At 37.3% G+C, this 27849-nt stretch overlaps 1 protein-coding gene across 1 annotated transcript; it reads left to right on the forward strand.

Annotated features, from left to right (window-relative positions):
* PYGO1 (pygopus family PHD finger 1) lies at positions 1–27821 on the forward strand. The gene is made up of 3 exons (XM_065940615.1): positions 1–180; positions 19270–19355; positions 20400–27821. The coding sequence occupies exons 1-3, from the start codon at positions 132–134 to the stop codon at positions 21525–21527; spliced, it is 1263 nt and encodes a 420-aa protein (XP_065796687.1). The 5' UTR covers positions 1–131; the 3' UTR covers positions 21528–27821.
* The last annotated feature ends 28 nt before the right edge of the window (positions 27822–27849 follow it).

Here is a 27849-nt window from a genome sequence, read left to right on the forward strand (position 1 = left end):
GGCCGCGCCCCAGCTCTGAGGCTCGCCTCGCAGCCGCAGCGGCCCCGCGAGCAGGAGGAGGAGCCGCCGCCGCAGCATCAAAGAGACCGAATTCCCGCGGCCTGGGGGGGAGTCATGCTTTGCGGTCTGTAATGTCAGCAGAACAGGAGAAGGATCCCATTTCGCTGAAGAGAGTTCGAGGTAACCGAGAAGGGCGCCGGGTTGAGGGAAGCGGGGTGAGCGGGGTGCGCGGGGGCCGCGTGCCCGGCCGCCGGGAGGCCACCGGGATCTGTCCGGGCCTAACTCCGCGCAGCCCGCGTCCCGCCTGCGCCCCGGGGCCCGGGCTGCGGTCGAAGGCGCGCGGCCCCGGCGCTCGCCCGCCCCCAGGACCCCCGCGCCGGGCCCTGGCCGCCCCGACTTTGTGTTAGGAGGCAGTTGAAACCGCACTCCGCATCCCTTCACACCCCGCTTCTCGCCCACCTTACCTCGTTGGCCAGACACAGCACAATAGGCAGCTGAGGGTGAGAAAGAAACACCCCCGGCAGAGACCACGGACGATGCCTGCCCCCCACGAAAAAGTAAGTTGGACCGCACTGGAGTTGACGCTCTTGCAGAAGGTGTGCCGGGCCTTCGCGTCTCTCCCGGTCCCCCTTCCCACCCTCCAGAAGGTAACAAACATTTAGCTTATTTTCCTTAGGAGAAACTATATTCATTCAAAACGCTTTCCTCTGTTGGCTTATGGATAAGAAGCAAGTCGCCCCAAATCAGTTTTACACACGGTCGGTCGGCTGCCTTCTTCCTCGCACACGAGTTAGGAATTTCCCTGCTGCCTTACTAAGAAATATCAGAGGGAACGTGTGCCAGACAAAAGATACTGCCTGTAAGTTCAGACGTCAAGTGCCATCTCTAAATTTGGGGAGTGTCCTCCAGCTCTTTATTCCTAGCGTTCAATAAGGTTAAGGTTGAAAGTCCTGAAGTTGAAGTCATACAGTTTGCTCATTAAGCAAATATTTATTGAACATCTACTCTGTGCTCGGCACTGTTTTTGACACTGGTGAACAAAGCAAAAAGACCATCTTCACCCACCAGGAATTCAAACTCGTGGGTAAACAAATGATGAACAAATGAAAGGTATAGAATGCCGAATGGTAAGTGCTCTGGAAAAGATAAAAGCAGGGAGAGCGGTTAGAAAGTATGTAGCGGGTGAGGGTTATTTATAAGAGGGCTCACCTGTAAGATGAAGTTTGGCAAAGATCCAACGGAAGTGATAGAGCAGAGCCCTATGGATATGCGTGGGAATAGCTGTGTTGGCTAGAGGAACAGCAAATGCAAAGGCCCTGGGTCTGAAATTTGCATAGCAAATTCTATGCAGCAAGCAGCTAAGCAGTAAGTGGCATGGAGTGAGCAAAGGGACAGTAGTGTGAGTTGAACTGAAGGATAGGGTGAGTGTGTATTGGGGGGTCTTGTGAGCCATTGAAAGATTTTACTTTGGCTTTCACTCTGAGATAGGTGCTGGATGGTTTTGTCCAGGAGAGTGACTGATGTGACTTAGGTTTTTACTTGCTGCTGTATGGAGAATAGACTGTAGAGAATAGGGGCTAACAAGGAAGGCTAGTTAGGAGGCTATTGTAATAAACCTTTCATCCAAACAAGATGAAGTGCTTTATAAATCAGTAGTAAGGTAAATTTCCAGTTGATTTAAGTGATGTAGAGATCGAGGACCACAGCCATTCATCTGTGTTTTTGTTCCTTGTGACTAGAGATTAAATCTATAGAACTGACTTGAGACACAGTGACAACGTGGAATCCAAATAACATCACTTGAGTTTAGATAGAGATTGATTTTGTTAACCATTTAAGCAAAGACGTAATTTAGAGCAGAATATTGTTTTTACAGGCTTAACATCAGCACAATCTTTCTCTTGGTGAAGATTTTCTATTTCAACTTTTCTTTTCTCTTTGTGGTTATGAGTTGCCAAAGCCTTTAAGGAGTAGACTTTCTGAAATAGTTATTTCTTTGATATGTGTACCATATTGTTTTGCCTATTATTGTAAATTACTTTGGGCTTGAAGGAAAAGAACTCGTTATCACTTTTATACCTTTGAATTCAATTGTCAGTCTTAATCAACTGTAATTTTAAATAAAATTGATGGCTATTTCATTGTGGGTCAAGAGCACAGATCTGTCTTTGCTTTGTTACAACTGCTGGTTTTAACTTAGATGTTGGGAATTCACTCAGGTGTCAGCTCAAGAATACTGTGAGAGTTAAGTACCAGAATAAAAGACAAATCACTTTTTAAAATAAAAAGCCAATATGAAGAGGAGTTTTTATAATAAGTCATTTTGTACTAATTAGAACATTAATTTTTAAAGCATTCTAAAATTGTTTTATAATCCATAAAAGGTACCAGTATATCTACATGAGCTCTTCTGAAGCACAGTTCTGCTGAACTTCACTGCCCTGAAGCTTTTGGTTATAATTTATATCATCTGACTGCTTATAAGAATGTGGTGTTTGCAGAACATAATCTCTTGAACAGTGCTTCCAAACTGTTTCTCCTCCATTGGTATACATAGACAGACTTTCTAATGGTTATGTATTTCATGTGTATAAAAAATGTAAATCATCAAACCTCTTGCTGAGGATAAGACTAAGATATAGACGATAGATAGACAGACATATATAGGTAGATAGATCTCTCTACATATCTATATATGTATAGATATATGTATAGAAATGTGTATATATGTATAGATATAGCTATCTATACATACATCTCTATGTCTATAGAGAGACCTATATATATTTTTAAATTTATAAATTATTATAATGATTTATATAATTATATAATATAATAATTAAAAATAATGAAGAATTATTAGAAAATAATATTATGGGTGTAACTCAGATATGGCAAAATTAGGACAACATGAATGACTTAAGGACTTTATAATAGTATACTCTGTAGACCTAAAGCATCATGATCCCTTAGGATGCTTATAAAAAATGTAGCTTCCTGGACCCACAGAATTAGGATTTCTGAGAAATTTCTCTGCATCCTTAACAAGCTCTCCTGGTGGTCCTTATGTACACAAAAGTTTGAGAACTGCTGTTGGTAGACCTAGGTTATGATAGGTCAGTGGACCAGAGGAAGCGGATTGGTAGTTTTCCAAACTTGTCCTGGTATTTTAATATTAGATATTAAAATATTAGATATCAGAGTTCATGTTTAGTGGCAAAGTATCTTTCTCATATTTCCTACCAGTTCATACCACCTCCCAATCCCTCAGCCCTTGATTGAAAGACAGATCCATGAGGATATGTACAGTATCTTGATTATTTTTCTATTTCTTCCCTAACTGCTTTGCTCACAGCAGATACTAAATGAATGAATGAATGAATACATGAAGGAACTCATTCATATCTTTATGCTGCTTTCAGATTGTCCATAGCCCCTCCCACCAATTTTTACTTGCCCTTTTCCTTTAAAATGTTACCATCATCCTTATTTTAACCAACAATCCTGTTATCCAGTATTCTTAGCACTTTTAGGTGTTGATCTGATGACAATATTCATTCATTTATTCAACAAATATTTATTGGGTAGACATGGGAATACATTGATAAGAAGACATAACGCTCGTCTTCACCAACTTTTAGTGTAGTCTGGGATACTGAAAAGTAATCATTTGCAAACAGCTTGGTAAGTGCTGTGATCATCTATGGAGAAATAAACATATAACTCCTCTTTAAGGGAGTCAAGGAAGTCCTCCTGGAGGAAAGTTTTAAGAAGCAGTGGGTGTTCCTTTGTTTTAAATGTTGTAAAAAGAACAGCAGGAGAATGAGGGGTGAGAAGAAGGTCTAGGAAATTAGTGATGATTTTGAGAAGGCACTTTGGGGAGAAAACCACATTTCAAAGTACTGAATATTAAGTGGTGAAGATGTGATTTAAAAGAAGCTTGGTGGCAGAAGGAAATACGTAGCCAATAGCTTGGAAAGAGTCAAGACAAAGTTTGTATGGGTTCTTTTTGTTTACTTTTTCTTCCTTGAAAAATGGTAGATATATTAGTAGACCAACGGAAGGACCTGATTTAGAGGAAGAGGGGAGAAACTGAAAAAACAACAGAAAAAGAGGATAATTCATTAATAAAGCATTCAGTACATTTAAAAAAAATCTACTGTGTGCTAGGTACTTGCTGTTATGGAAGCTGGGCGTGAAACAGACAAGGCTCCTATCTTCATAAATCAAGTTTCTGCATATGAGAGAAGGAATAGCATCAAGGATGCAAATGAAGAGTTAATCTTAGAGAATAAAAGAGAAAATGAAGAAGAAAAGCAAATTTAGAGATGAAGAAGGAAGTTGAAGCATTCATTTCAGATGAAATGCTATTTTTTTACATAAATGCCACATTTATTGTTTCAAACACAATTCTGTCTGATTTATTACTGATTTTGTGTGGAAAAATTAAGACAGCTGACATTATATGACTCATGTCAGAACTGTGCTGAACACTGTATTGTATCAAGATAATTCCATCTATACTCGAGAATATATGATAGTTCTTTAGTAGAAATTTCACTAGTCGTGAGGCAAAAGTGATTACGTAGCTATCTGCTTTTAAAAGACTGTACACCCTCAGGTGAAAAGCTTTTAACCAGAGTTGAAATGACATTGGAGAGGTGAGGATGTATTTTAGAGTGGCATAATAACACAGAAATGTCACAGAAGCATACAAAGTAGACAGTACTAAAAAAAAATACAGACCATCTTGATAAGAGGAGTGTATGGAAGATTTGGATTAAGATAGAAGAGGAAGCATAATTTACATAGTCATAGAACTGAGGGAAAGAACTGGTGAGAGAAAGTCTAAAGGACAGGATTTTGAGGGGGATTGTTTTGTTTTGTTTTTTAATTAGCATATGTAAGGACTAGGCAGAGTGTCAGGAAAGCTAGTTTGGTTTTCAGCACATTGAATGAGTATCCCTGTGGGATGTTGCAGAGTATGCAATGGATATACATGGTTTGGAACTGAGGTGGGTGGTCTGAGCCAGAATTAGAGATCTGGAAGTCATCACTAAACATGTGAATATTAATTTGATGCCTTGGGAGTAGATGAGCTTACCCAAGAGAGTGAAAAGTTAGAAGAAAAAAGCATTGCGAAAAGCAACTTTGGTAACACTAATGTTTAGGAGATAAGAGGGAAAAGAGGGCGCTGAAAAACAGAATGCCAAGGAGTAGCCAGAGAGATAGATAGAGGAGAAAAACAGAAGAGAATGGGATATATAAAAGAAAAGATTTATGAGGGAGCAGTAAATGGGTTTTGTGTTAACAAATGGAGTGAAAGGTGTCTGTGAGACCTTCAGCATGCTCTTTCTCCCATATTCCCTAACTTGATAAATATCATTTATTTAGTAACCCAAACCCACCCCCCACTGCAACTCAGCACTGTCCCAGAGCCCTAGATATTGTCTCTCTAGTATGTTTTGCACCCGTCATCTCCTAGTCTTTGCACAGCTGCTACTTTAGTTCAGGTTTTCCTTATCTCTGATTATTACACTAACCCTGTCACTGGTTTCAGTGACCCATTTTGTCTTTTTTAACCCATTTTCCACATTGCTACTTACTGCTGGTGATAAGTAACTACCATTTATTAACTATTTACCAAGCAGTTTTCTAAGTAGTTTAAATAGATCATCTTGCTTAATCATCTCAATAACCTTGTAAGTTATCTTATTATTATTCTAGGTTTACAGTTGAGGAATTGATGTTCAGAGAGGTTTAGTAATATGTGGTAATGTAACATATTCAAGTCTGCCTGCTATGTTGCTTCAGTCATGTCTGACTCTTTGTGACTCCATTGACTGTAGCCTGCCAGGCTCCCCTCTCCACGGGGTTTTCCCAGCTAGAATATTAGAGTGGGTTGCCGTTTCCTCCTCCAGGGAATCTTCCTGACCCAGGAATCAAACCTGCACCTCTGGTGTCTTCTGCCTTGGCAGGCAGGAACTTTACCACTAGCGCCACCTGGGAAGCCCATATTCAAGTCTACTGAGCTAGTAAGTGGCAAAGCTAGAACTTAAATTCTGGGGCTTCAAATCCAGCCACATAGTGCTCCCCAAACTCAGTTTAGTCACATTACTCTTTTTTGTAAAATTCTTCTTTGGTTTCCCGTTACATTTCTGATGAAAATCCAACCTTCTTAAGTTGACCCAATCCAACATTCCCATATTCCTATTTGACCCAGGCCTACCACTTAGTCCTCCATCCTTCATATTCATGAAATGTTCATCCTTGTCTCCCATGCTCTGTTTCTGAAATGTTCACATTTCCTCTCTAGATGTCATGAGCTCTCTTGCCTTTACATATTTCTTTGCACATTCTGTTCCTTCTGCTAGGCGTGTCCTCTTCTTTTTCCTAACTTTGGGAAGATACCCATCCTCAAAGCATCAGCTCCGTTGAGACCTCCCATTATTAGAGGTGGTGGTGTATAGAGTCAGCTTTCCACTTGGACACCATCTACCCACCCTTCTAAGCTTTACCTTTGTGAGCAGTCTTAAACTTCATGCCCTGCAGTAATGCAAAGATTGTTATTTTGGGGAGAACAGCTGGCACAGGAACCACAAATATTTGAAAACTTAAATGACTGAGGTTGAGGGCTTTCTTAGTTTAATATTTATTAAATGCCCAGATTGATATAGGTTTGAGGCATCATATAGTGGACACTTTCTGCCTTGCATTCGAAAAGGAAATAATGTGTCTTTCATTTCAGTCATATAAGGCTGTTTTGCCAAATGCTTGATGGAATTCATGTAACACTATATTCGTGTATTCACAGTGTTTCCATTCCATGGTAGAGAGACCAGTATTATAGAAGTATATGTTTCAGGTGAAGATAAAGCTGTTTAGCTAAGAAGCTCACATCCAACTGACATTATATGCTCGATTTCTGTGTTGTTATGAAAAACTGATATTTGAGTGTCCAGCGATGGTGTCGTCACTGCTGGTTATTAGATATTTTGATAGGACCTTAAATACTATAGAAACTGAAGTGAAGTACGCTAGTGATAAAGTCTAGTCTAAAGGAAAACAAAATGAGGACTAGCAATTGAGTGTCTCCTCTGTGCCAGGCAATGTATTAGGGGCTGTTTCAGTCTGTTTGGGCTGCTGTAACAGAATACCATAAGCTGGGTGGTTTGTAAACAACAGATATTTTATTTCTTACTATTCTTTTTTTAAAAAACTTTTCTTTACTTATTTGTTTTTGGCTGTGGTGGATCTTTGTTTCTGTGCACAAGCTTTCTCAGTTGTGGCGTCCAGGGGCTGCTCTGGTTGCAGTGCGTGTGCTCCTCACTGCAGTGGCTTGTCTTGTTGCAGAGCGCGGGCTGTAGGGCATGCAGACTTCAGTAGTCACCCTGCACAGGCTCAGTAGTGGTGATGCACATGCTTAGTTGCCCCGCAGTCATGTGGATTCTTCCCAGATCAGGGATCAAACTCATGTCCCCTGCTTTGGCAGGCAGATTCTTAAACACTGGACCACCAGGGAAGTCCTATTTCTTACAATTCTGACAGCTAGAAAATCTGAAAGCAAGGAGCCAGCAGACTTGGTATCTGGTGAAGACCCACCTCGTGGTTCATAGACAAGTCTTCCTACTCTGTCCTAATATGGAAAGGCGTGAGGAAACTCTGCTAGGTCTGTTTTATAGGGCCAGACAGAGCCCACTTGACCTAATCACCTGTCAAAGACCTCACCTCCTAGTACCATCACACTGAGATTAGGATTTCAACATAAGAATTTTGGAGGACAAAACCTGGTTTGAGTCAAATCGATCTAGAGCACATTCTTATTCTAATACGTTCACATATTAAAATACACACTTGGAATAATGCTGAAGCAGGTCTGTTTAAAGAAAAATATTAGAATACTCATTGGAAGGACTGATGCTGAAGCGCCAATACTTTGGCCACCTGATGTGAAGAGCCGAGTTGTTGGAAAAGACCCTCATGCTGGGAAAGTTGAGGGCAAGAGGGGAAGGGGGTGACAGAGGAGGAGATGGTTGGATGGCATCATCGACTCAATGGACAAGAGTGTGAGCAAACTCTGGGAGACAGTGAAGGACAGGGAAGCCTGGCATGCTGCAGTCCATGGGGGTCACAAAGAGTTGGACACAACTGAACAACAACAAAAATGTTTTAAAATAATGTAGTCACATTACTTACGAGAACAGTTGCTATCACATATCAAACCATAATTGTGAACAAAATGAGTTTAATAAAAGAAAATTTAAAATATATGAGGCACACTACTATCTAGTGTACAAGAATAATGTCCTTGCTCCCTTTAAAGACTTGGTGCCAACATAGATTGAGTCTTAAACCTGAAGAATATAGAAGTTGTACCTAGACCAAGAAAAAAACCATTTGAGGCCTAAGTAAATAATCCACTCTTTAAAAAATGAAAAAATCCATTCTTTAAGAAATAAAAAGTGCTTACAAATACTTCCCTGGTGGCTCAAATGGTAAAGGATCCACCTGCAGTACGGAAGACCTGGGTTTGATCCCTGGGTTGGGACAGTCCCCTGAAGAAGGGAACGTCTACCCCCATATTCTGGCCTGGAGAATTCCATGGACTGTATAGTACTTGGGGGTTGCAAAGAGTCAGACACTACTGAGCGGCTTTCACTTTCACTTTGGCTTCCCTGGTGGCTCAGATGGTAAAGTGTCTGCCTGCAGTGCAGAAGACCTGGGTTTAGTCCTTGGGTCAGGAAGACTCCTGGTTAAAGAAATGACAACCCAATCCAGTGTTCTTGCCTGGAAAATCCTGCAGACGGAGGAGCCTGTCAGGGTATAGTCCGTGGGGTTGCAAAGAGTCGGATACAGCTGAGTGACTAACACACACAAATAAATGACTTTATCCTTATAAATGAGTTTCATATGAAAATCATTACTTTGTAGAGTCTTTAGATGGGAAAAAATGGCTTCATTTAATAGATTGGAAACTCCCCTAAGATGATAAGGAGAGAAATAAGCTTCCAGATCTATATAAAAGGTGAAAGTTCATTATTTTTGCTTAATTGAGATTGATTGACATAATGAAGGGTAATAATATGTAGATTAAATTCCTTTATTTTCTTCGGATGAGAGAGGTTTCTTTCTCTATTGTGGATATCACTCTTTCCAACTTCTCTGCCCCTTGTGTGTTAGGAGGGCACTGGGCAGGTAGGAGTGAAGAGATGAGATTAAGAAGTTCAAGAATTAACAAAAGGATCAGAGTAGCCATTGTACAACAAGCTTTGGAAGTTTCCCTTTTCTTGATTCCGTGCCCCACAGCTCTCAACTTCTAGCTGAAATCGTCATGGTTTCCCTTGCAGAGTGTAGAGCAGATAGAAGCTTTGGCATCAAGTTATTAAGAAAACCTAAATAACTACCTCTATAACCACTACTTTGCCTTCTTCTGGATTTTGGCCTTGCAACTTCATTTCTAAGGAGTAATAATTACAGAAATTCTTGGTAGCTTATATTCTAATTAGCCCCATTGAGCATGAATCTGATTTAACATGAGTTATTACATCATGGAGATGACAGAATCAGCATTATTACAGACAGTGATGGGAGAGATCTAGGTAAGGCCAAGAGTCAAGCCATTGGAAATAGCATCACTAACTTTTTAGATAATAATCAGTGGGGCAACAGAGACCAGTGGGAACTTGAAGGATTGTTTTATGGAGGAAAATATTAGACTCTTAAATAAAAAAGTAATACTATAAAATTCAGTTTTCAAAAAAGAATTTTAAATGGCTTTGATCACAGATAACTTGAAAATATGGAATTTATTTAAATGCTTCCAAATGTCAGAGTTTTGCCTTATAGTAAACATAGCAATTATTAAAGTTTTAGAAAGTGAACAGAGATGGTAGAGTACATTTTGTTCATATTTAAATTACAGTATTTTAATAGAAAAAGTTACAGCTATTCAGTAGTCTTAATAAATGATGTGAAAGGTAATTTATATGTAGTAGAAGAGACTAATATATTAATCAGTTCAGTTCAGTCGCTCAGTTGTGTCTGACTCATTGCAACCCCATGGACTGCAGGACCCAGGCCTCCCTGTTCATCACCAACTCCCGGAGTTTACTAAAGTCATGTCCATTGAGTCAGTGATACCATCCAACCAGCTCACCCTCTGTCGTCCCCTTCTCCTCCTGCCCTCAATCTTTCCCAGCATCAGGGTCTTTTCCGATGAGTCAGCTTTTTGCATCAGGTGGCCAAAGTATTGGAGTTTCAGCTTCAGCATCAGTCCTTCCCAGTGGACATTCAAGACTGATTTCCTTTAGGATGGACTGGTTGGATTTCCTAGCTGTCCAAGGGACTCTCAAGAGTCTTCTCCAACATCACAGTTCAAAAGCATCAGTTCTTCGGTGCTCAGCTTTCTTTATAGTCCAAACTCACATCCATACATGACCACTGAAAAAGCCATAGCTTTGACTAGATGGACCTTTGTTGGCCATGTAATCTTTCTGCTTTTTAATACGCTGTCTAGATTGGTCATAACTTTTCTTCCAAGGAGCAAGTGTCTTTGAATTTCATGGCTGCAGTCACCATCTGCAGTGAATTTGGAGCCCGAAAAAATAGTCTGCCACTGTTTCCACGGTTTCCCCATCTATTTGCCATGAAGTGATGGGACCAGATGCCATGATCTTAGTTTTCTGAATGTTGAGCTTTAAGCCAACTTTTTCACTGTCCTCTCACTTTCATCAAGAGGCTCTTTGGTTCTTGTTTGCTTTCTGCCATAAGTGTGGTGTCATCTGCATATCTGAGGTTATTGATATTTCTTCTGGAATCTTTTTTTTTTTTAATAATTTTATTTATTTATTTTTGGATGTGCTGGGACTTTGTTGTTGGGCTTTTCTCTAGTTGTGCTAAGTGGGGGCTACTCTTTGTTGAGGTACGTGGGCTTCTTATTGCGGTGACTTTTGTTGTTACTGAGCACAGGCTCTAGGGCACGCAGGCTTCCGTAATTGTGACTCCCAAGCTCTAGACCACAGGCTCAATAATTATGGCTCAGTGGCTTAGTTGCTCCTCAGCATGTGGGATCTTCCTGGATCAGGGATCAAACCTGTGTCTCCTGCATTGGCAGGCAGATTCTTTACCACTGAGCCACCAGGGAAGCTCCTCTTCTGGAATCTTGATTTCAGCTTGTGCTTTATCCAGCTCAGAGTTTCTCATGATGTACTCTGCATATAAGTTAAATAAGCAGGGTGACAATACACAGCCTTGACGTACTCCTTTTCCTATTTGGAACCAATCTGTTGTTCCATGTCCAGTTCTAACTGTTGCTTCTTGACCTGCATACAGATTTCTCAAGAGGCAGATCAGGTGGTCTGGTATTCCCATCTCTTGAAGAATTTTCCACAGATGGTGGTGATCCACACAGTCAAAGGCTTTGGCATAGTCAATAAAGCAAAAGTAGATGTTTTTCTGGAACTCTTTTGCTTTTTCGATGATCCATCGGATGTTGGGAATTGAATCTCTGGTTCCTCTGCCTTTCCTAAATCCAGCTTGAACATCTGGAAGTTCACGGTTCACATACTGTTGGAGCCTGGCTTGGAGAATTTTTAACATTAGTTTGTTAGTGTGTGAGATGAGAGCAATTGTGCGGTAGTTTGAGCATTCTTTGGCATTGCCTTTCTTTGGGATTGGAATGAAAACTGACCTTTTCCAGTCCTGTGGCCATTGCTGCATTTTCCAAATTCGCTGGCATATTGAGTGCAGCACTTTCATAGCATCATCTTTTAGGATTTGAAATAGCTCAACTGAAATTCCATCACCTCCACTAGCTTTGTTCTTAGTGATGCTTCCTAAGGCCCACTCGCCTTCACATTTCAGGATGTCTTCCTCTAGATGAGTGATCACACTCTCATGATTATCTGGGTCGTGAAGATCTTTTTTGTACAGTTCTTCTGTGTATTCTTGCCACCTCTTCTTAATATCTTCTGCTTCTGTTAGATTCCATACCATTTCTGTCCTTTATTTTCCCCATCTTTGCATGAAATGTTCCCTTGGTATCTCTAATTTTCTTGAGGAGATCTCTAGTCTTTCCCAATCTATTGTTTTTCTCTATCTCTTTGCACTGATCACTGAGGAAGGGTTTCTTATCTTTCCTTGCTGTTCTTTGAAACTTTACATTCAAATGGGTATATCTTTCCTTTTCTCCTTTGCTTTTTGCTTCTCTTCTTTTCACAGCTATTTGTGAGGGCTCCTCAGACAACCATTTTGCTTTTTTGCATTTCTTTTTCTTAGGGATGGTCTTGATCACTGCCTCCTGTACAGTGTCACAAACCTCTGTCGATAGTTCATCAGGCACCCTGTCTATCAAATCTAGTCCCTTGAATCTGTTTCTCACTTCCACTGTATAATCATAAGGGATTTGATTTAGGTCATACCTGAGTGGTCTAGTGGTTTTCCCTACTTTCTTCCATTTAAGTCTGAATTTGGCAATAAGGAGTTCATGATCTGAGCCACAGTCAGCTCCCGTCTTATTTTTACTGACTGTATAGAGCTTCTCCATCTTTGGTTGCAAAGAATATAATCAATCTGATTTCAGTATTGACCATCTGGTGGTGTCCATGTGTAGAGTCTTCTCTTGTGCTGTTGGAAGAGGGTGTTTGCTATGACCAGTGCTTTCTCTTGGCAAAACTCTTAACTAACCTTTGTCCTGCTTCATTCTGTACTCCAAAGCCAAACTTGCCTGTTGCTCCAGGTGTTTCTTGACTTCCTACTTTTGCATTCCAGTCCCCTATAGTGAAAAGGACATCTTTTTTGGGTGTATTAATGAATTTTTATTATTAAGCATTATCTTTTTCTATTTACACTTCTGTTGTAATGAAGTACCCATAGGAAATGTTAGGAAAGACAGGGCTTTGATGTTTGGCTCCTTTGTTTATTTATATAGTCACTTTATTATTTGACCTCAGGCCCATTGCTAATTCTTTTCCACAGAATCTAGGTATTCAGATTCAAGAACAACACATTTCTCTGTTCAGTATGTTAGTGTATACTGTTATGGAAAGCTGCATGCCAATTGTTAACTCATTAGTTCATTTTATATAGGTTACCAAAAGTTATATATTGAGAAGAGGTTTAGTCATTCTTGAACCATCTGATTTTGAATAAATGACCTTAAGGAGTGAACTGGATCTGTTTTAGGTCTTTACTTACCATCTACTCAAGTGGGATTACCATGTCAAATTAGAATTGAAAGATTCCCTGTATTATTTTTTTAAATATTTAAAAATTTTTAATGGTCAACAACTGTATTTTATTTCAGTGAATGTGTTTATCTTTCTCAGTTTATAGTTTTTTTTAATTGAAGTATAGTTGATTTCAATATTGCATTAGTTTCAGGTGTACAACATAGTGATTCAATATTTTTTGTAGATTATACTAAGATAGGAGTTCTTTAGTTTAACCCAGAGGCTTCCACTTTTGCCTTTTGTGGGCCATTAAAGGAGACATTATACATATAAGATTTCTGGAAGGCAAACTTACATCTTAGAAATTAATTAAACTTAGTTTTACTTAAGCAACAAAGCAAAAATAAATAAGTTGGATTTCACCAAAATTAAAAACTTAAGTGTTTTACATCTGATAAGATTCTAGTATCCATAATATAGATGTAAGGAATTCTTAAAACATAACAGAAAAGATAATCTAAGTGAAAAAATAGGCAAAGAACTTGAATAAGGATTTCTACAAAGAAGATCAATAAATACATGAAAGGGTAGTCAACATCATTAGTAATTTTGGAAATGCAAATTAAAAGCACGAGGAGATACCACTTCACACTCACTAAAGTCACTATTAAAATAAAAAAAAACAAAATAAATCTTGGGGGGGGATATGAAGAAATTAGAACCCTCAGGCTTTAGAGGTGGTAAAATGATGCAGCCACTGTAGAAAATAGTTTAGTGTGTCCTCAAAATGTTAAACGTAGAGATATCATGACTCAGCAACTCCACTCCTAGGTGTATACCCAAGAGAATTGAAAATACACATTCATTAAAAAAATGTGTACATAAATACATTATTCATAATTTCAGAAACAACCCAGATGTTCAACTGATGACTGGATAAATATAATGTGGAATGTTGTTCCGCCATAAAAAAGAAAACAGTAGTAATACATAATATAACATGGCTAAACCTTGAAAATATTATGCTAGGTGAAAGAAGCTACATACAGAGCCACATATTGTATGGCTAACAGGTACGTGGTTTCTTCTCGGGATGATGATAATGTTCTGGAATTAAATAGTGGTGATAGTTACACTGCTTGGTGGTGGTGAATATGCTAAAAACAAAACAAAAACCCATTGAATTGCACACCTAAAAGCAAAAGAAAACAAATCCTAGTTTCAGATTTCAGAGCTGCTTTTCACCAGAGGTATGGCCCATACCTTTACAATTTCATTTCTCTTTGTTTCTTTTTTAAAATGAGGATGATTTTCCTCATGGGTTTGTTATGAAGATTAAGTGAAGGAACATATAGTTAGATAGAAACGTCTAAGATAAGATGCTAGAACAAAACTACAGAGTCTTAAATTTCAAGTGAAATGAACCCAAAGTTAAAAAAAAAAAAAACCCAGCAAAAAATGTCAGCAACAAACAAGGGAAGTGGCACAGCCCAGTAACATACATCTGGAACAGGCTGAAATCTGGATGGCTGTTTTAGGCTTCTAAAACAACCCCTTCTTCTTGGGAGCTGTTGGTGACTTACAAAATTTTGAGAATTCTCACTGGTAACCCCAAGTCTGGAGAAAAGTAAATTAAATGAGTGTTCTTATTGTCTCACTTTTTTGAGTGAGGAAAAAAACAAGTAAAACAGGTTTGTTGTTGTTTTTAAAGGACTCTGTCTGAGAGAAAAGAAGTCTTCAGGGATACAAGGTGAATAAGACAACACAAGGGAATACTCTAACGTGAGTGGGTTACTTCACCCTACAAATAGGTAGATATGCATTTAACAAAACCTCAAGATTAAGAGCCTGGATGTTTCAAGGAAACACGATAGGTTAATATCCTTACTAAGATAGGCAAACATTTTAAAGAGAATATCCAGTCTAATAAACGTAACATTCATATTGGGTTTCTTCGAGGAATGTCAGGCTAGGTTTAACATCAAAATAATGTAAAGGAAAAACATCATATGATTAGATACATACCACCTAAGCCAAGAAAACCACCTAAGCCATACAAACAGCCTTAGATACGAATAAAAGAGAGTCAAAGTCACACATTAAATCAGAGCTTAAAAGGTCTTGGCAAAGTTACAAGGTAAAAATAAAAGCATGATAATTACTCAGACATAGTATAGCAAACTAATGAACTAACACATATAGAAAAGAATAAGAAAAACAGCATGCAGAAGATGAAGAAATCACAATCTACAGTATAAAAAGGAAAGAGTAAAATTTATACAGTTCTCAACTTTCAGTGGAGGAAGTGTCAACATTATTTAAAGAAAAAAGAAAAATCATGTTTTTAATGTTTTTTATTTAATGTTTTTATTGATGTTTTAGCCTTAGAGAATTCTCTTTTGATGAAGAAACATTTAGCATATTCATCATTTTAACTTGTTTTTCCTTATTAAATTTGAATAAGTTAATATTTAATGCTGTTATTTAAAAATATCCCATTTTTGTAAAGATAGTACTGTCACTGTTTATACACAGGAGTGAAAGTAGGTAGGTAGATAGTAAGCTAAAAGTCTGGACTGATGTTAACTTAGGAGTAATGATAGTTTCTGGCTGGTAGGGTTTGAGCTATGTATGAGTCAGGGTCTAGTCAGGAGGCAGAAACCATACCAATTATTTTTAATGTAAAGAATTTGATATAAAGTATTGCTAACAGATGTTAAACTGGCAACATGGAATACTAAAGATTTTACAGAGGTAACAACTGTGGGAAGAAGTTCCCCATGTCCTCATGACTGTAGGACATAGGAAAGACGTGGAATTATAAAAATATGTCCACTCACAAGAGGGACCCTGTGGAGTTTAAACTCCGGTCTCTGAGAAGGGGGTGCTGCTTTGGTTGGTATAAATGCCCGTGGGGTTAGAGGGTGGGACTAGTGACTCAGTGCTGACGTCTCTGAGGAGGGCACAACCAGGCTATCTGGGATAATATGTGCTCTAAAGAGAAACAGTGTTATTTTGTTCTAGATGGCTAACCAGAACAGGGAGTACCTTTCCACTTGTTAGAAGCCTTCCTCTTTGTCCCTCAGTAGGGCTTTTAAAAAGTTTTTATTGGTACATATACACCATGGAATATTACTCAGCTGTTAAAAAAAATTCATTTGAATCAGTTCTAATGAGATGGATGAAACTGGAGCCCACTATACAGAGTGAAGTAAGCCAGAAAGATAAAGAACATTACAGTATACTAACACATATATATGGAATTTAGATAGATGGTAGCGATAACCCTATATGCAAAACAGAAAAAGAGACACAGAAGTACAGAACAGACTTTTGAACTCTGGGGGAGAACGTGAGGGTGGGATGTTTCGAAAGAACAGCATGTATATTATCTATGGTGAAACAGACCACCAGCCCAGGTGGGATGCATGAGACAAGTGCTCGGGCCTGGTGCACTGGGAGGACCCAGAGGAGTCGGGTGGAGAGGGAGGTGGGAGGGGGGATCGGGATGGGGAATACGTGTAACTCTATGGCTGATTCATGTTAATGTATGACAAAACCCACTGGAAAAAAAAAAAAAATACAAGGAAAAAAAAAAAAGAAAAAAAAAAGTTTTTATTTATACTGGTCTTGCGCATTTCTTAAATTTATTGCTAGTTAGTTTAGTTTTGTTCCTGAAAATGAAAACTTTTCTTCTACTTTATCTTTTAATTAGTTGTAGTTTTTATATATGAAAGCTTTTGGTGTTTAAATATTAATTTAACATTCAGAATCCTTACTAAAATTTTGTTATTTGTCATAGTTTTTACCTCCACAGTATTTAAACTTGTCCTAAATAGCCCTTACAGAAATCTGCTTTGTGTTTTGTTATGTGTGGTACTATTGCCAGCATGCTAATTTCTCTTTATTGCCGTGTACCATTTCTTTCCCTGAACTACTGTTGTAAAGATATCATTACAGGTCTCCGTGCTCTGACCCCATTCTCATCACCAATTTATTCTCAGCACAAATGCTAATGTAATCTTTTAAAAACACAAATCGTGTTACTTTCCTGTTTGAAATTCTTAAATGATCATTCACTGTTCTCCAAATATAATCCTGATTCCTTATCATAAACTACAAGGCTCTATATCTCAGTCAGCTTGGGCTGCCATAACAAGATGCCATAGACTAGTTGGCTTAAACAACAGAAATTTATTTTCTCACAGTCTGGTGCTAGGAAGTCCAAGATTAAGGTGCCAGCCAGTTTGTCAGTTCCTGGTCAGAGCTTTCTTCCTGGCTTGTAGGTATATGCCCATCTTCTTGTGTTCTCACATGGTCTTTCCCAGCATATACATGAGGGATGAAGGAAGGGAAGGGGAGAGAGAGAGAAAGGACAATCACTTTTTCTTCTTCTAAGGCCACTAATCCCATTAAAAGGGACCCACCCTTGTGACCTAGTATGACCCTAATTACCTCCCAAACCCCTCATCTCCAAATACTCTCAAATCAGGGTTAGGGCTTCAACGTAGGAATTGGTGGGGAGGGGGGGGGTGGGATACAGCAATCAGTCTATAACACTTTAAAACGATCTGGTCCCTGCCTGTCTCTTCAGCGTCTTCTGAAGGCACTCTCCAGAGTCCTGGAACACACTGGCCTCTTTAAAATGTCTCAGACACATTCATGCTCCTTTCTTATTTATTCTCTCTGCCTACAGGCTTATTGTTCTGCTCTTCACATGAGAGCTTTCTTGTCATCTTTTAGGTCTCAGTTTATCTCTTTCTTAGAATCTACATGTATGAGCAAGTCTCCTATAATCTTCTGTCAACCCATTGAATTTATTTATTAATCTATTATAAATATGTATTATATGGCTACATATATGTGTGCATAATTTTATTCTGTCTGCTTTTGTATATGTTCAGAATTCTCTATAATAAAAAATGTGCTTTTTTAATGGAAGAAATTCCATTGATAAACTTACTTTTTAACATAGTCAAGCTTTTGCTTTTATTTGATCATATTGAGAAAATCATGCCCACATTCATTGTTGTATTTTGACAATACCTTTCAGAATTAAAAGGCATATACCTTTGATGCCATAATTCTAGTTCTAGGAATGACTTGTACATGAGTGTGAAGACATTTGTACATGGATTTTCATTGCAGAGCAGCAAAGGTTTGGAAACAATTGATTTCTGTCAATAGGGAGAAGACCAATTTAATGAATTATGGTATAATCATACTGTGAAATACTACTCAACTGTTAGAGAATGGAGCAGTTCTATATGTAATGGCACAGAATGATCTCCAAGTAAGAACAAGGTTCAAACCATTGTTCCATACTAAACATGCCATTGTTTTTGTACTCCCTAGAGATACACTAGAATTAATCTAGATTATCTTTGGAAAGATGGAGAGAAACTAGCAACAGTGTTTGCTTCAGGAATAGGAAACCAGATGACTGAAGGTTTGAGGGTAGTAGAGAGACTTAACTTTTTCACTGAAAAAAGAAAAAAAAAGTGCTGTGGGAGTAGAAGTTAATGACTCTGGCTGAGATTATGAGGAAGACTTTTTGAAGAACAAAGATAATAAAAGCTTAATACTACTTTTATCTAATAAAAATAGAAAACATATTAACAGGTAGCTATAATGGTATCTGTGAAGAAAGCTGAGTGCTGAAAAATTGATGCTTTTGAACTGTGGTGTTGGAGAAGACTCTTGAGAGCCCCTTGGACTGCAAGGAGATCCAACCAGTCCATCCTAAAGGAGATCAACCTGGGTGTCCATTGGAAGGACTGATGCTGAAGCTGAAACTCCAATACTTTGGCCACCTCATGCGAAGAGTTGACTCATTGGAGAAGACCCTGATGCTGGGAGGGATTAAGGGCAGGAGGAGAAGGGGACGAGGATGAGATGGCTGGATGGCATCACCAACTCGATAGACATGAGTCTGAGTAAACTCCGGGAGTTTGTGATGGACAGGGAGGCCTGGCGTGCTGCGATTCATGGGGTCGCAAAGAGTCGGACTGACTGAGTGACTGAACTGATAATGGTATGAAAGATATAAAATTTCAGTTATGAATAGAAATATTATTTGAATGTATTTACTTATTTTTAGGTGGTGATAGTGGACTGGATGGGTTAGGAGGACCAGGTGTGCAACTAGGAAGCCCAGATAAGAAAAAACGCAAGACAAATACTCAGGTAAATTGGCATTTTCTTTGTTAACAGTTTTTCTTCACTGATAAGATCACACTATGAGGTAAATTTAACTTTGGTCATGGATTTTGTTTACTATCCTCATTCTGAACCTAGTAGTAAATTCTGCCGTGATTGTATTTTTATTTATTTATTTATTAGTTTTTACTCTGCAACTCATGGCTATTATTGAACTGTAGGCCTAGAGTGAATACTCCAAGAAGGAAATGTAGGCAAATAAATTAAAATGCTTATTCTTAAATCTAACTTCAAAGGAATAGATGCCTGTAGTTTTATGAAAACATTTTTAAAATATATGAACACAAGTTTAACCTGGAGTAATGTTCAACTATTATAATAAATCAGTATGTATGTACATAACATGAAGCAAAAAGCATCTTTTGTCTATAATCTTTGGTCGTAATAAACATTTATAAATACTGACTTTCTTGGTTTTATCCTCTATAAATTTGAAGCACTCTGCAAGTGAGTATGAAGTGTGTACACATTACTTTTCTCCATTTTGGCTACACTGTTAAACCTGCAGTGTGACTAAAACTGGCAGTTTATTTTTCTAGTCTGAGGCCTAGAACGTAGTGCTTTGGGACTACTTCAGTAGTTACTCCCTGAAGTTTAGCCAGGAAAAAAAATTTAGATCCTATTTACTGTTATTTAATTTTATAGCCATTTGGAGGTGTAAAGGTCTTTTTAGTTAGAATTTTAAATGAAAGATTATAGCTGTAGGCTATCATATTAAATGAAAATTATAGTAATGAAGCTTCTTTTGAAGACTGAATACGTCTAGAGTTTGAAATAGTTGATTTGAGCTTAAAAAAATAGCATATTTCCTTTCCTAAATGAAAGAAACCTACACATTTTTATCATCAAATATAATTAAATATAAACATTATTTGGAATTGAAAGGTCAAGTGAAGAATTAAATTTTCATAACAGTTCAAAAGAAATTTAACTAAAACTGGGTTCATAAATGTTAACATTTATGGCTTCTTTGATCAAAAACATATATTTCACTTTACATTCTCATTTCAGGGGCCTTCTTTTCCTCCACTGTCTGAGTATGCTCCGCCACCGAATCCAAACTCTGACCATCTAGTGGCTGCTAATCCATTTGATGACAACTACAATACTATTTCCTATAAACCACTACCTTCATCAAATCCGTACCTTGGCCCTGGTTATCCTGGCTTTGGAGGCTACAGCACATTCAGAATGCCACCTCACGTTCCTCCAAGAATGTCTTCCCCATACTGTGGTCCTTACTCACTCAGGAATCAGCCACACCCATTTCCTCAGAATCCTTTGGGCATGGGTTTTAATCGACCTCATGCTTTTAACTTTGGGCCACATGATAATTCAAGTTTTGGAAATCCATCTTACAATAATGCACTGACTCAGAACGTTAACATGCCTAATCAACATTTTAGACAAAATCCTGCTGAAAACTTCAATCAGATTCCTCCGCAGAATGCTAGCCAAGTATCTAACCCTGACTTGGCATCTAACTTTGTCCCTGGAAGTAATTCCAATTTTAGTTCTCCGTTAGAATCTAATCATTCTTTTATTCCTCCCCCAAACACTTTTGGTCAAGCAAAAGCACCACCCCCAAAGCAAGACTTTAGTCAAGGAGCTACCAAAAACACAAATCAAAACTCCTCTACTCATCCACCTCACTTAAACATGGATGACACAGTGAATCAGAGTAATATTGAATTAAAAAATGTGAATCGAAACAATGTCGTCAGTCAAGAGAACAGCCGTTCGAGTAGCGCCGAAGCTACAAACAGCAGCCACGCAAACGGGACCCAGAGTAAACCACGACAGCCTCGAGGTGCCACGGATGTCACGTGCACCGCCGAGAAGAGCGCTAAGTCTGCTCTCCACCCCAGCCGTCACGGGCATTCTTCTTCTGACCCGGTGTATCCTTGTGGAATTTGTACGAATGAAGTGAATGATGATCAGGATGCCATCCTATGTGAAGCCTCTTGTCAGAAATGGTTTCATCGGATCTGCACCGGAATGACCGAAACAGCTTATGGCCTCCTAACAGCAGAAGCGTCCGCAGTGTGGGGCTGTGACACCTGTATGGCTGACAAAGATGTCCAGTTAATGCGCACTAGAGAAACATTCGGTCCCCCTGCAGTGGGCGGTGATGCTTAATAACAGGCATTCACTTCGGTGTTTTCCCACCCTCTCTGTGACATAGGATTTTAATGTTTTACATAATTTTTTTAAATGCATACATGAAAAGATTATTTACCTTTTAGTTTTTATTAATACTCCACTTCATTGCTAGTGCATATTTTGTATTGTCTTGTTTGCTATCATAAATAAGAACAATGTATATGGGGGTGCATTAGAAAGTACTATACAAGTAAATTTTAGTTGTTGTTAAACATAAAAGCCTCTTGAAGCTTCAAAGATAATGTATAGCAAATGTAGGCAGGTTTTTACTTTTTTAAAAGTTACAATCGTTGAAAAATGTGTCAGTTGACCCTTGAACAACACAAATTTGAACTGCATATGTCCACTGATTTTCAGTAAACGCATGCTGTAGTACTACATGATCCTTGGTTGGTTAAATCCTAGGATAGGGAAACACAGTTTTGGGGGGCTGACTGTAAAATTGTATGCAGTTTTTTGACAGTGAAGAGATTGGCACCCTAGCTCCCACATTGTTCAAGGGTCAAGTGTATTTCAGTGCTGAACTTTGGCAATATCAAATTAAACATTTAGTTCAAAGAATATTTGAGAATCCATATGTAACGTGTTTTCAGAAAGAACATATGTAGCTAAAACATGAAAGCATACATTTTTATGGATCTTCTAATAAACAGTAATGACATCAGATTCCTCTCTTACTGGTGTCCCTGAAATTAGTGACTTTCATATTATCAAGTCAGTCTTCCCAGGATGTCTGCTTGTACAGATACAAGACAGATGTTAGCATATAGTAGATGTTCAGTACGTATTTGTTGATTAACTTGTGGATTGTACCACGTGAAATTGCTAACATAAGATCAGTTGAAAATTGACTACAGTTAGTCGAGTTGTCATAAAGGATGTTTTTAGTTGTGCTATTTAGAAATATAACACTATTATGCTCTTCACTCTTCAGTTTTCCTTGATTATTGAGTTGTTATTGTTTTCCAGAGAAATAAATAATATTCTCAGAAGAATTGTGAATACTTTTCTTAATATCATATCAAACTGGGACATAGAAAAATGAATCTGGCCTTACAGAGCTCTGCTGGCAGAAGAACTACTCAGTGGTGGTTTGAGAGATCTTGTTCTTGGGATCTGAATTTAAAAATGAGCCTCACAGGAGTTCAAAATCCATTTTAAGTGAAGATCAATTAAGAGTCAAGGTGAGAGATTACTCACAACCATTTGAGGCCCTGCAGGAGACACAAGTTTCTGCTGGAGCTGGGGAGAGTGTAAAAATAGACTTAAAGGTATTCTCTCGAGAGAAGATCAAGAATAGAGACAGTTGGATGTATACTTATTAAGATTTGAAACAACAGAAACCTGTTTTTGGAGTGGATCAAAACCTGTGACCCAAAAAAAGGATTCTAGTTGATAGCAATTTACACAATGGTTGGATGTTGGTAAAGCTCCCAAACTTGAACCATCATTACTGTTGTGACCAAATTTGAAGACTGTGTGGTGATCTGCAGAAGGGATAGTGACAACCATTTAAAGCTTGGTGAAATGACAGCAGCAGCAGTATTGCCAAGAAACTTAAATTACGCTTGAAAATCTTGATTTTATGCCCTTGGATTAGTAAACATGAACCGACACTTACATGACAGCACTGGCATCACATGTCACAAGCCACTAACGCAAAGTTAATTGAATTATTTGATTCTGTCGTTACCACCATAGTCACCAGAACTGTATCCAATGAACTGGTGTAGTTTTCATCGTTTGGAGCTTTTTCTAAGAAACTACATATTCTCCAATTGAGAAATAGTAATTGGAGGGTTTGAACAATTTATACAACATAGCAAATGATGAATTTTATAAAAATGAAATATTTAATATCCTATTAGAAGAAAGTTATTAATGCTCATGATGTGTATTTTGATTGAATAAAACTTATTTTTTTAAATAGTGTTTTAATTGTGACCAACAAAAACAGCAATTTCATATGGTACAAGGTAATATAAGGTTTTTTGCTTTTACCTGTGACTAGTTAGAGGTGAGTACAAAATATTTTAAGTATAGTTGTAAGATAAATATCTTTATAGTTTTAGGAAATGAAATGATATAAACTATCATACTAGGTACTCCTTTGTGTGAAAATGTAACCAGTTGAAGCAGATTAAAATGCAGTACATTGGGCTGACTCTTGACATTTGATTGTTCAGCAGCATACTTGAAGATCATGTTTTGCTTACATTGTAGCTTTTGTTATTTTCTAAATGTTTAAGGATCTAGTTGTGTTGTTTTTGAAATCCCAGTGAGTGCTGTTTTTTAAGATATAATGCACTGCATGCTATAAACCCAGTTGTAGCATCAGATGGTGATTTAAAAAAAAAATGACTGAGTACAGTTAGATACTGAGTAGAACCTTCCAGTGTCCTCAGGAGTTTACACAGTAGTACTCGTTATGCTCATTGCTGAAACTGGTGAGAAGCAGTTTCTAAAGCCCTCTGTTGCTTAAAGTTTTATTAGTTAGTTGTTTTGTGAAAAGGAAATAACCTCTCTCAACTTAGTCTAAAAATACTTGATTTATAATACGACTTTTATTTTCCATTTCCAAATAATTGTTTATAAAATTTTACAAATAAGTGAATTTGTTCTTGTGTTTAGTTCTTAAGAACACCTTACTTACTTAGATAAGAATCTGTCAAATATCTAAAAGAGAAAAAAAACCATGATTGATTCCAACAATGAATTACAGGCAAACTGTAATCATAACTAACGAATGTTTTCATCTGTTCGAATTAATTTTCTTACTAGTTCTACATTTGTCTCTGTATAACACTGTCAAAAGTTTTCCAGAGACTTTTTGGTAGGGAAGTGATGAACTTTAAGAAGGCCAGATATTAATTTGCCTAACATGACTCAAAGAAGACTGTTACACAAATTGATGTGGCTTTCATAATGCAAGTGACAAGTTGCCCTAAATTTCACAATATTTAAAGAGGGAATGAAATGCATAATCTTCTAGTAACATCACACCTTTTTTAAGCATAATCCTCTTCCATTACTGAAAGGACCTCATCTCACATGCACACATATACACAAGGACACACTTATGTTCTGTTGAGTAGGAAATCTTGGGGTTTCTTCTACATTCTCAAGTTTTGCCAGAGTTCAGCCTGGCTATCAGCAGCTGGCTCCCTCAACAAGACTAGGTTACTGATTTAGAAAGTTTTAAAACATCAGTTCCTTTCTCAGAACTTGCTTTGTTCATTTCACTAGAGAATTCTTGAACCACTTGCTTCTAGATGCTACTGGACTCACTAATAGAGAAATAATTTAGCTTGTAAAAGAAAAATAAATTATTCTTCAGATAGAGTGCTTAGAATTAGATTTGTGATCTGTGTTTTCCTTGTGTGTGAAATACTTTAGAGTACTGCTATTATGATTCTTGATATCCAAACTAGAAGATTATGTACATAAAACTAAAGATTTTCTTGTACTAGTGCTTATTCTTCTTAGATGAACACAATATAAGAAATCCAATTTGTGTGTGTATGTGTTTAGATTCCCAACTCTTCCTAGTGGTAGGAAAAAAACTGCAATAATAGGTCATCCTGATATCTGCTGACTTTAATCATCCAGGTAAAATATCAGGAGTTTTCTTCTAATACTCTTCCAGATTTGTTTGTCTTGAACAAACTGAGTGCTAGTACTTACTATTCAACATGCTGTAGTAATTGTATTTAATAGTAAATATATATATATATATATAAGCAATGATTTTTAAAGGGAGCTCAAGAGAGTTTTTCGATTTCTTTTTTGCATGAGTGTTTTGTTATTTAAGATCTTTTTAATTAAAAGCATCCAGATTCCCAAAGTTCATTTGTAAATAGTGGTTTAGAACTCTCTATAAGATGACTAGATTCTTAGGGAAGCTCATAAGGGCTTATTTAAACCATCATATAGTTAGCCAATAGTATCATGCTGAGTGCTCCTTCTTGAGGAGAACCAATCAATGTAGGAAGGAGAAAGGAGAGGTCTTTCCTTTTTGCTGACTGGATACAGGAAGGTTAAGTTCTTTGATGTGAGTGTTTCCCAGTTGCCCTCCTACCATCCTAAATTCTCCAGTGGAATGCTCTAGAAACCAACCTGCCTTTTCCCTTCCTGCATGTTCTGTACTTCAAAATTTCATATCTTTCCTCAGAATTCACGCTTCTTTGTTGGCCATGGTTGGCTAGATTTTTAAGGGAAAAGTGTTTTCCAATAAGTTTTGAACAAAGTGAAGAACATGGGAATAAATTTCTCTTTTTTTAAAGACTTTATGCAGAATGAATCTTAGTATCTTAGATTTCAGACACTACCACCACATTTCAGGCACCATAGAAAGCAGTATTTTTATTAGATCAATACCTTGAGAGTGCTTCCCAGTTTCCTTTGAGACTTTTCACTATTTATTTTTCTCTACTTCAGAACTCAGAGATTTCCTTCTCTTTTCCAAATTTCAGTAACTTCCCCATTTCCTGTGTTCCATTTATCCTATAAAGTAATATAGAAGTCGCATCTGTATTTTTCCAACTCTTGGTACAGTGATGGGAGCTTAGAGGCACCCCTGGAGTAAAGGAACTAGGGATGGCATTAGTATTTGCCAAGACAAGTGGTCTAGGGCAAGTAAAGGGAAGGAAGTTTTCATTGAAAACTTAATGAAACCCAATGGATAAGCTTCATCTTGTGTCATATTTTGTCAAAACACATTATTTGTAATTATATTAAAATTCTAAATACCTGTCCTTTTCTTGTTCTGTAGGTGATGTAGATGATGTTGCTTGTTAGTTAAAATACCTTTTATAAAAGAAAGTCCTGCTTCTTATCATGATGTATGTGACTTAAATGACTGTTTCATATTAAAACTATTTCTTCCTTATGTACTGCTTACATATACCTCTTTTTGGGATATTAGTTCAGTACTTTTATACAAATCTGAGTGTGTTCCACATTGGTGACATGTATTTTTGCAGTAAATTTTTGTTTTGTTCTTAGAGCATGTTTAAAGTAACACATGCACTAGTGCTGTGATCTGTGGCAAAATTACTGTAATTCAAATTGGAAAATAAAATGTTTCCAGACTTTGTCCAACATTTATTCCTATGGCAAAGGAAATTACTATGTAATACTAATTATTTCTTATGCTGATATGTTTAAGCTACTCTATGAAGTATGTGAGACATCAGTGTTTATGGGTTAGTATTAATAGATGGCCTGATGTCTGAAATGGAAGGAGGAATAAAATTTGGTGTTGGCAGTTCCTAGAAGCACTCATAATAAATAATTCTTAAAAATTTGATCTTCCTCTTTCAGTTATTATTTACTAAGGAATTATCTTAACTGACAGTGCATATTAGATTTTTTTAGCCCATATCATTAAAATTATATACTAGACTTTGAACTTATTCTAATGTCTTCCAACCAAGAGAGATATCATTCACTCCACCATAATCAAAATAAATAGTAGTCTTCATTTATTGAGAAACTATTAAAATAACATGGAATGCTTCTAGTTAGAATTTGTAACCATTGATACAAGGCTTGATTGGTGTTTACTTTGTACTCTCTGATGAAAAGATTTGTTAATGAAAATGATAAGATTTTAAAGAAGAATGTTTAATCTTGAAAAAATTTTTAGCTTTTTATAAGCATTTATTTCAGAATACTAGTTTAAAAGCATTCTTTTGTCATCAAACCAAGTACCTGAAAGAATTATAATAGATAATATTTGCAGATTTGCATATTTGAAATTACACACTTAACAGAAAAAAAATGCTTGTGAGTGCTTAAACTGCATATCTTTTTAAAATGTTCAAAATTTCAGACTTTTATCCATTTAAACTATCCTGAATTGATAAGATTTTACTATATCAGTGATGTATATTACAAAGTTAATGTCTACTGATGTTGTCATTTTTGGCATGGTTGTTTTGGTATGTATCATACATTTGATTGTCAGTTATTGATAGAACTGATATAGCAGTGAGTCTGATTCAGTTCTTAAAAAAAATAATTCCAGATGCCATACCGTGTCATAATCCCATTATATTTTATTTGAATACTCAATGTTTTCATGGGTTTCTATTTTTTTTTAATTTTAGTTTTACGTGTTAGTTTTTTTCCCCTGGTACTTCATATACAGTCTTTTAGAACTGGATCTATTTCTATTTGAGTCATAGAGTTTTAAAGAAGTATTCCTATTAAATGATTCATGAATTGCTTTGTGGAAAAATTTGAATAAAGTATGAAATGACTAGGTTACCCCCAAATTGTTTATTTTCTTTATGTA

This window comes from Muntiacus reevesi, chromosome 7, assembly GCF_963930625.1.
Source record: "Muntiacus reevesi chromosome 7, mMunRee1.1, whole genome shotgun sequence".
Lineage (NCBI taxonomy): Eukaryota > Metazoa > Chordata > Mammalia > Artiodactyla > Cervidae > Muntiacus > Muntiacus reevesi.

Coding starts and splice junctions, on each gene's coding strand:
- PYGO1 (XM_065940615.1), top strand. CDS start 132: ATGTCAGCAGAACAGGAGAAGGATCCCATTTCGCTGAAGAGAGTTCGA. Junction 181..19,269: donor TTCGCTGAAGAGAGTTCGAG/GTAACCGAGAAG, acceptor ACTTATTTTTAG/GTGGTGATAGTGGACTGGAT. Junction 19,356..20,399: donor AACGCAAGACAAATACTCAG/GTAAATTGGCAT, acceptor TTCTCATTTCAG/GGGCCTTCTTTTCCTCCACT.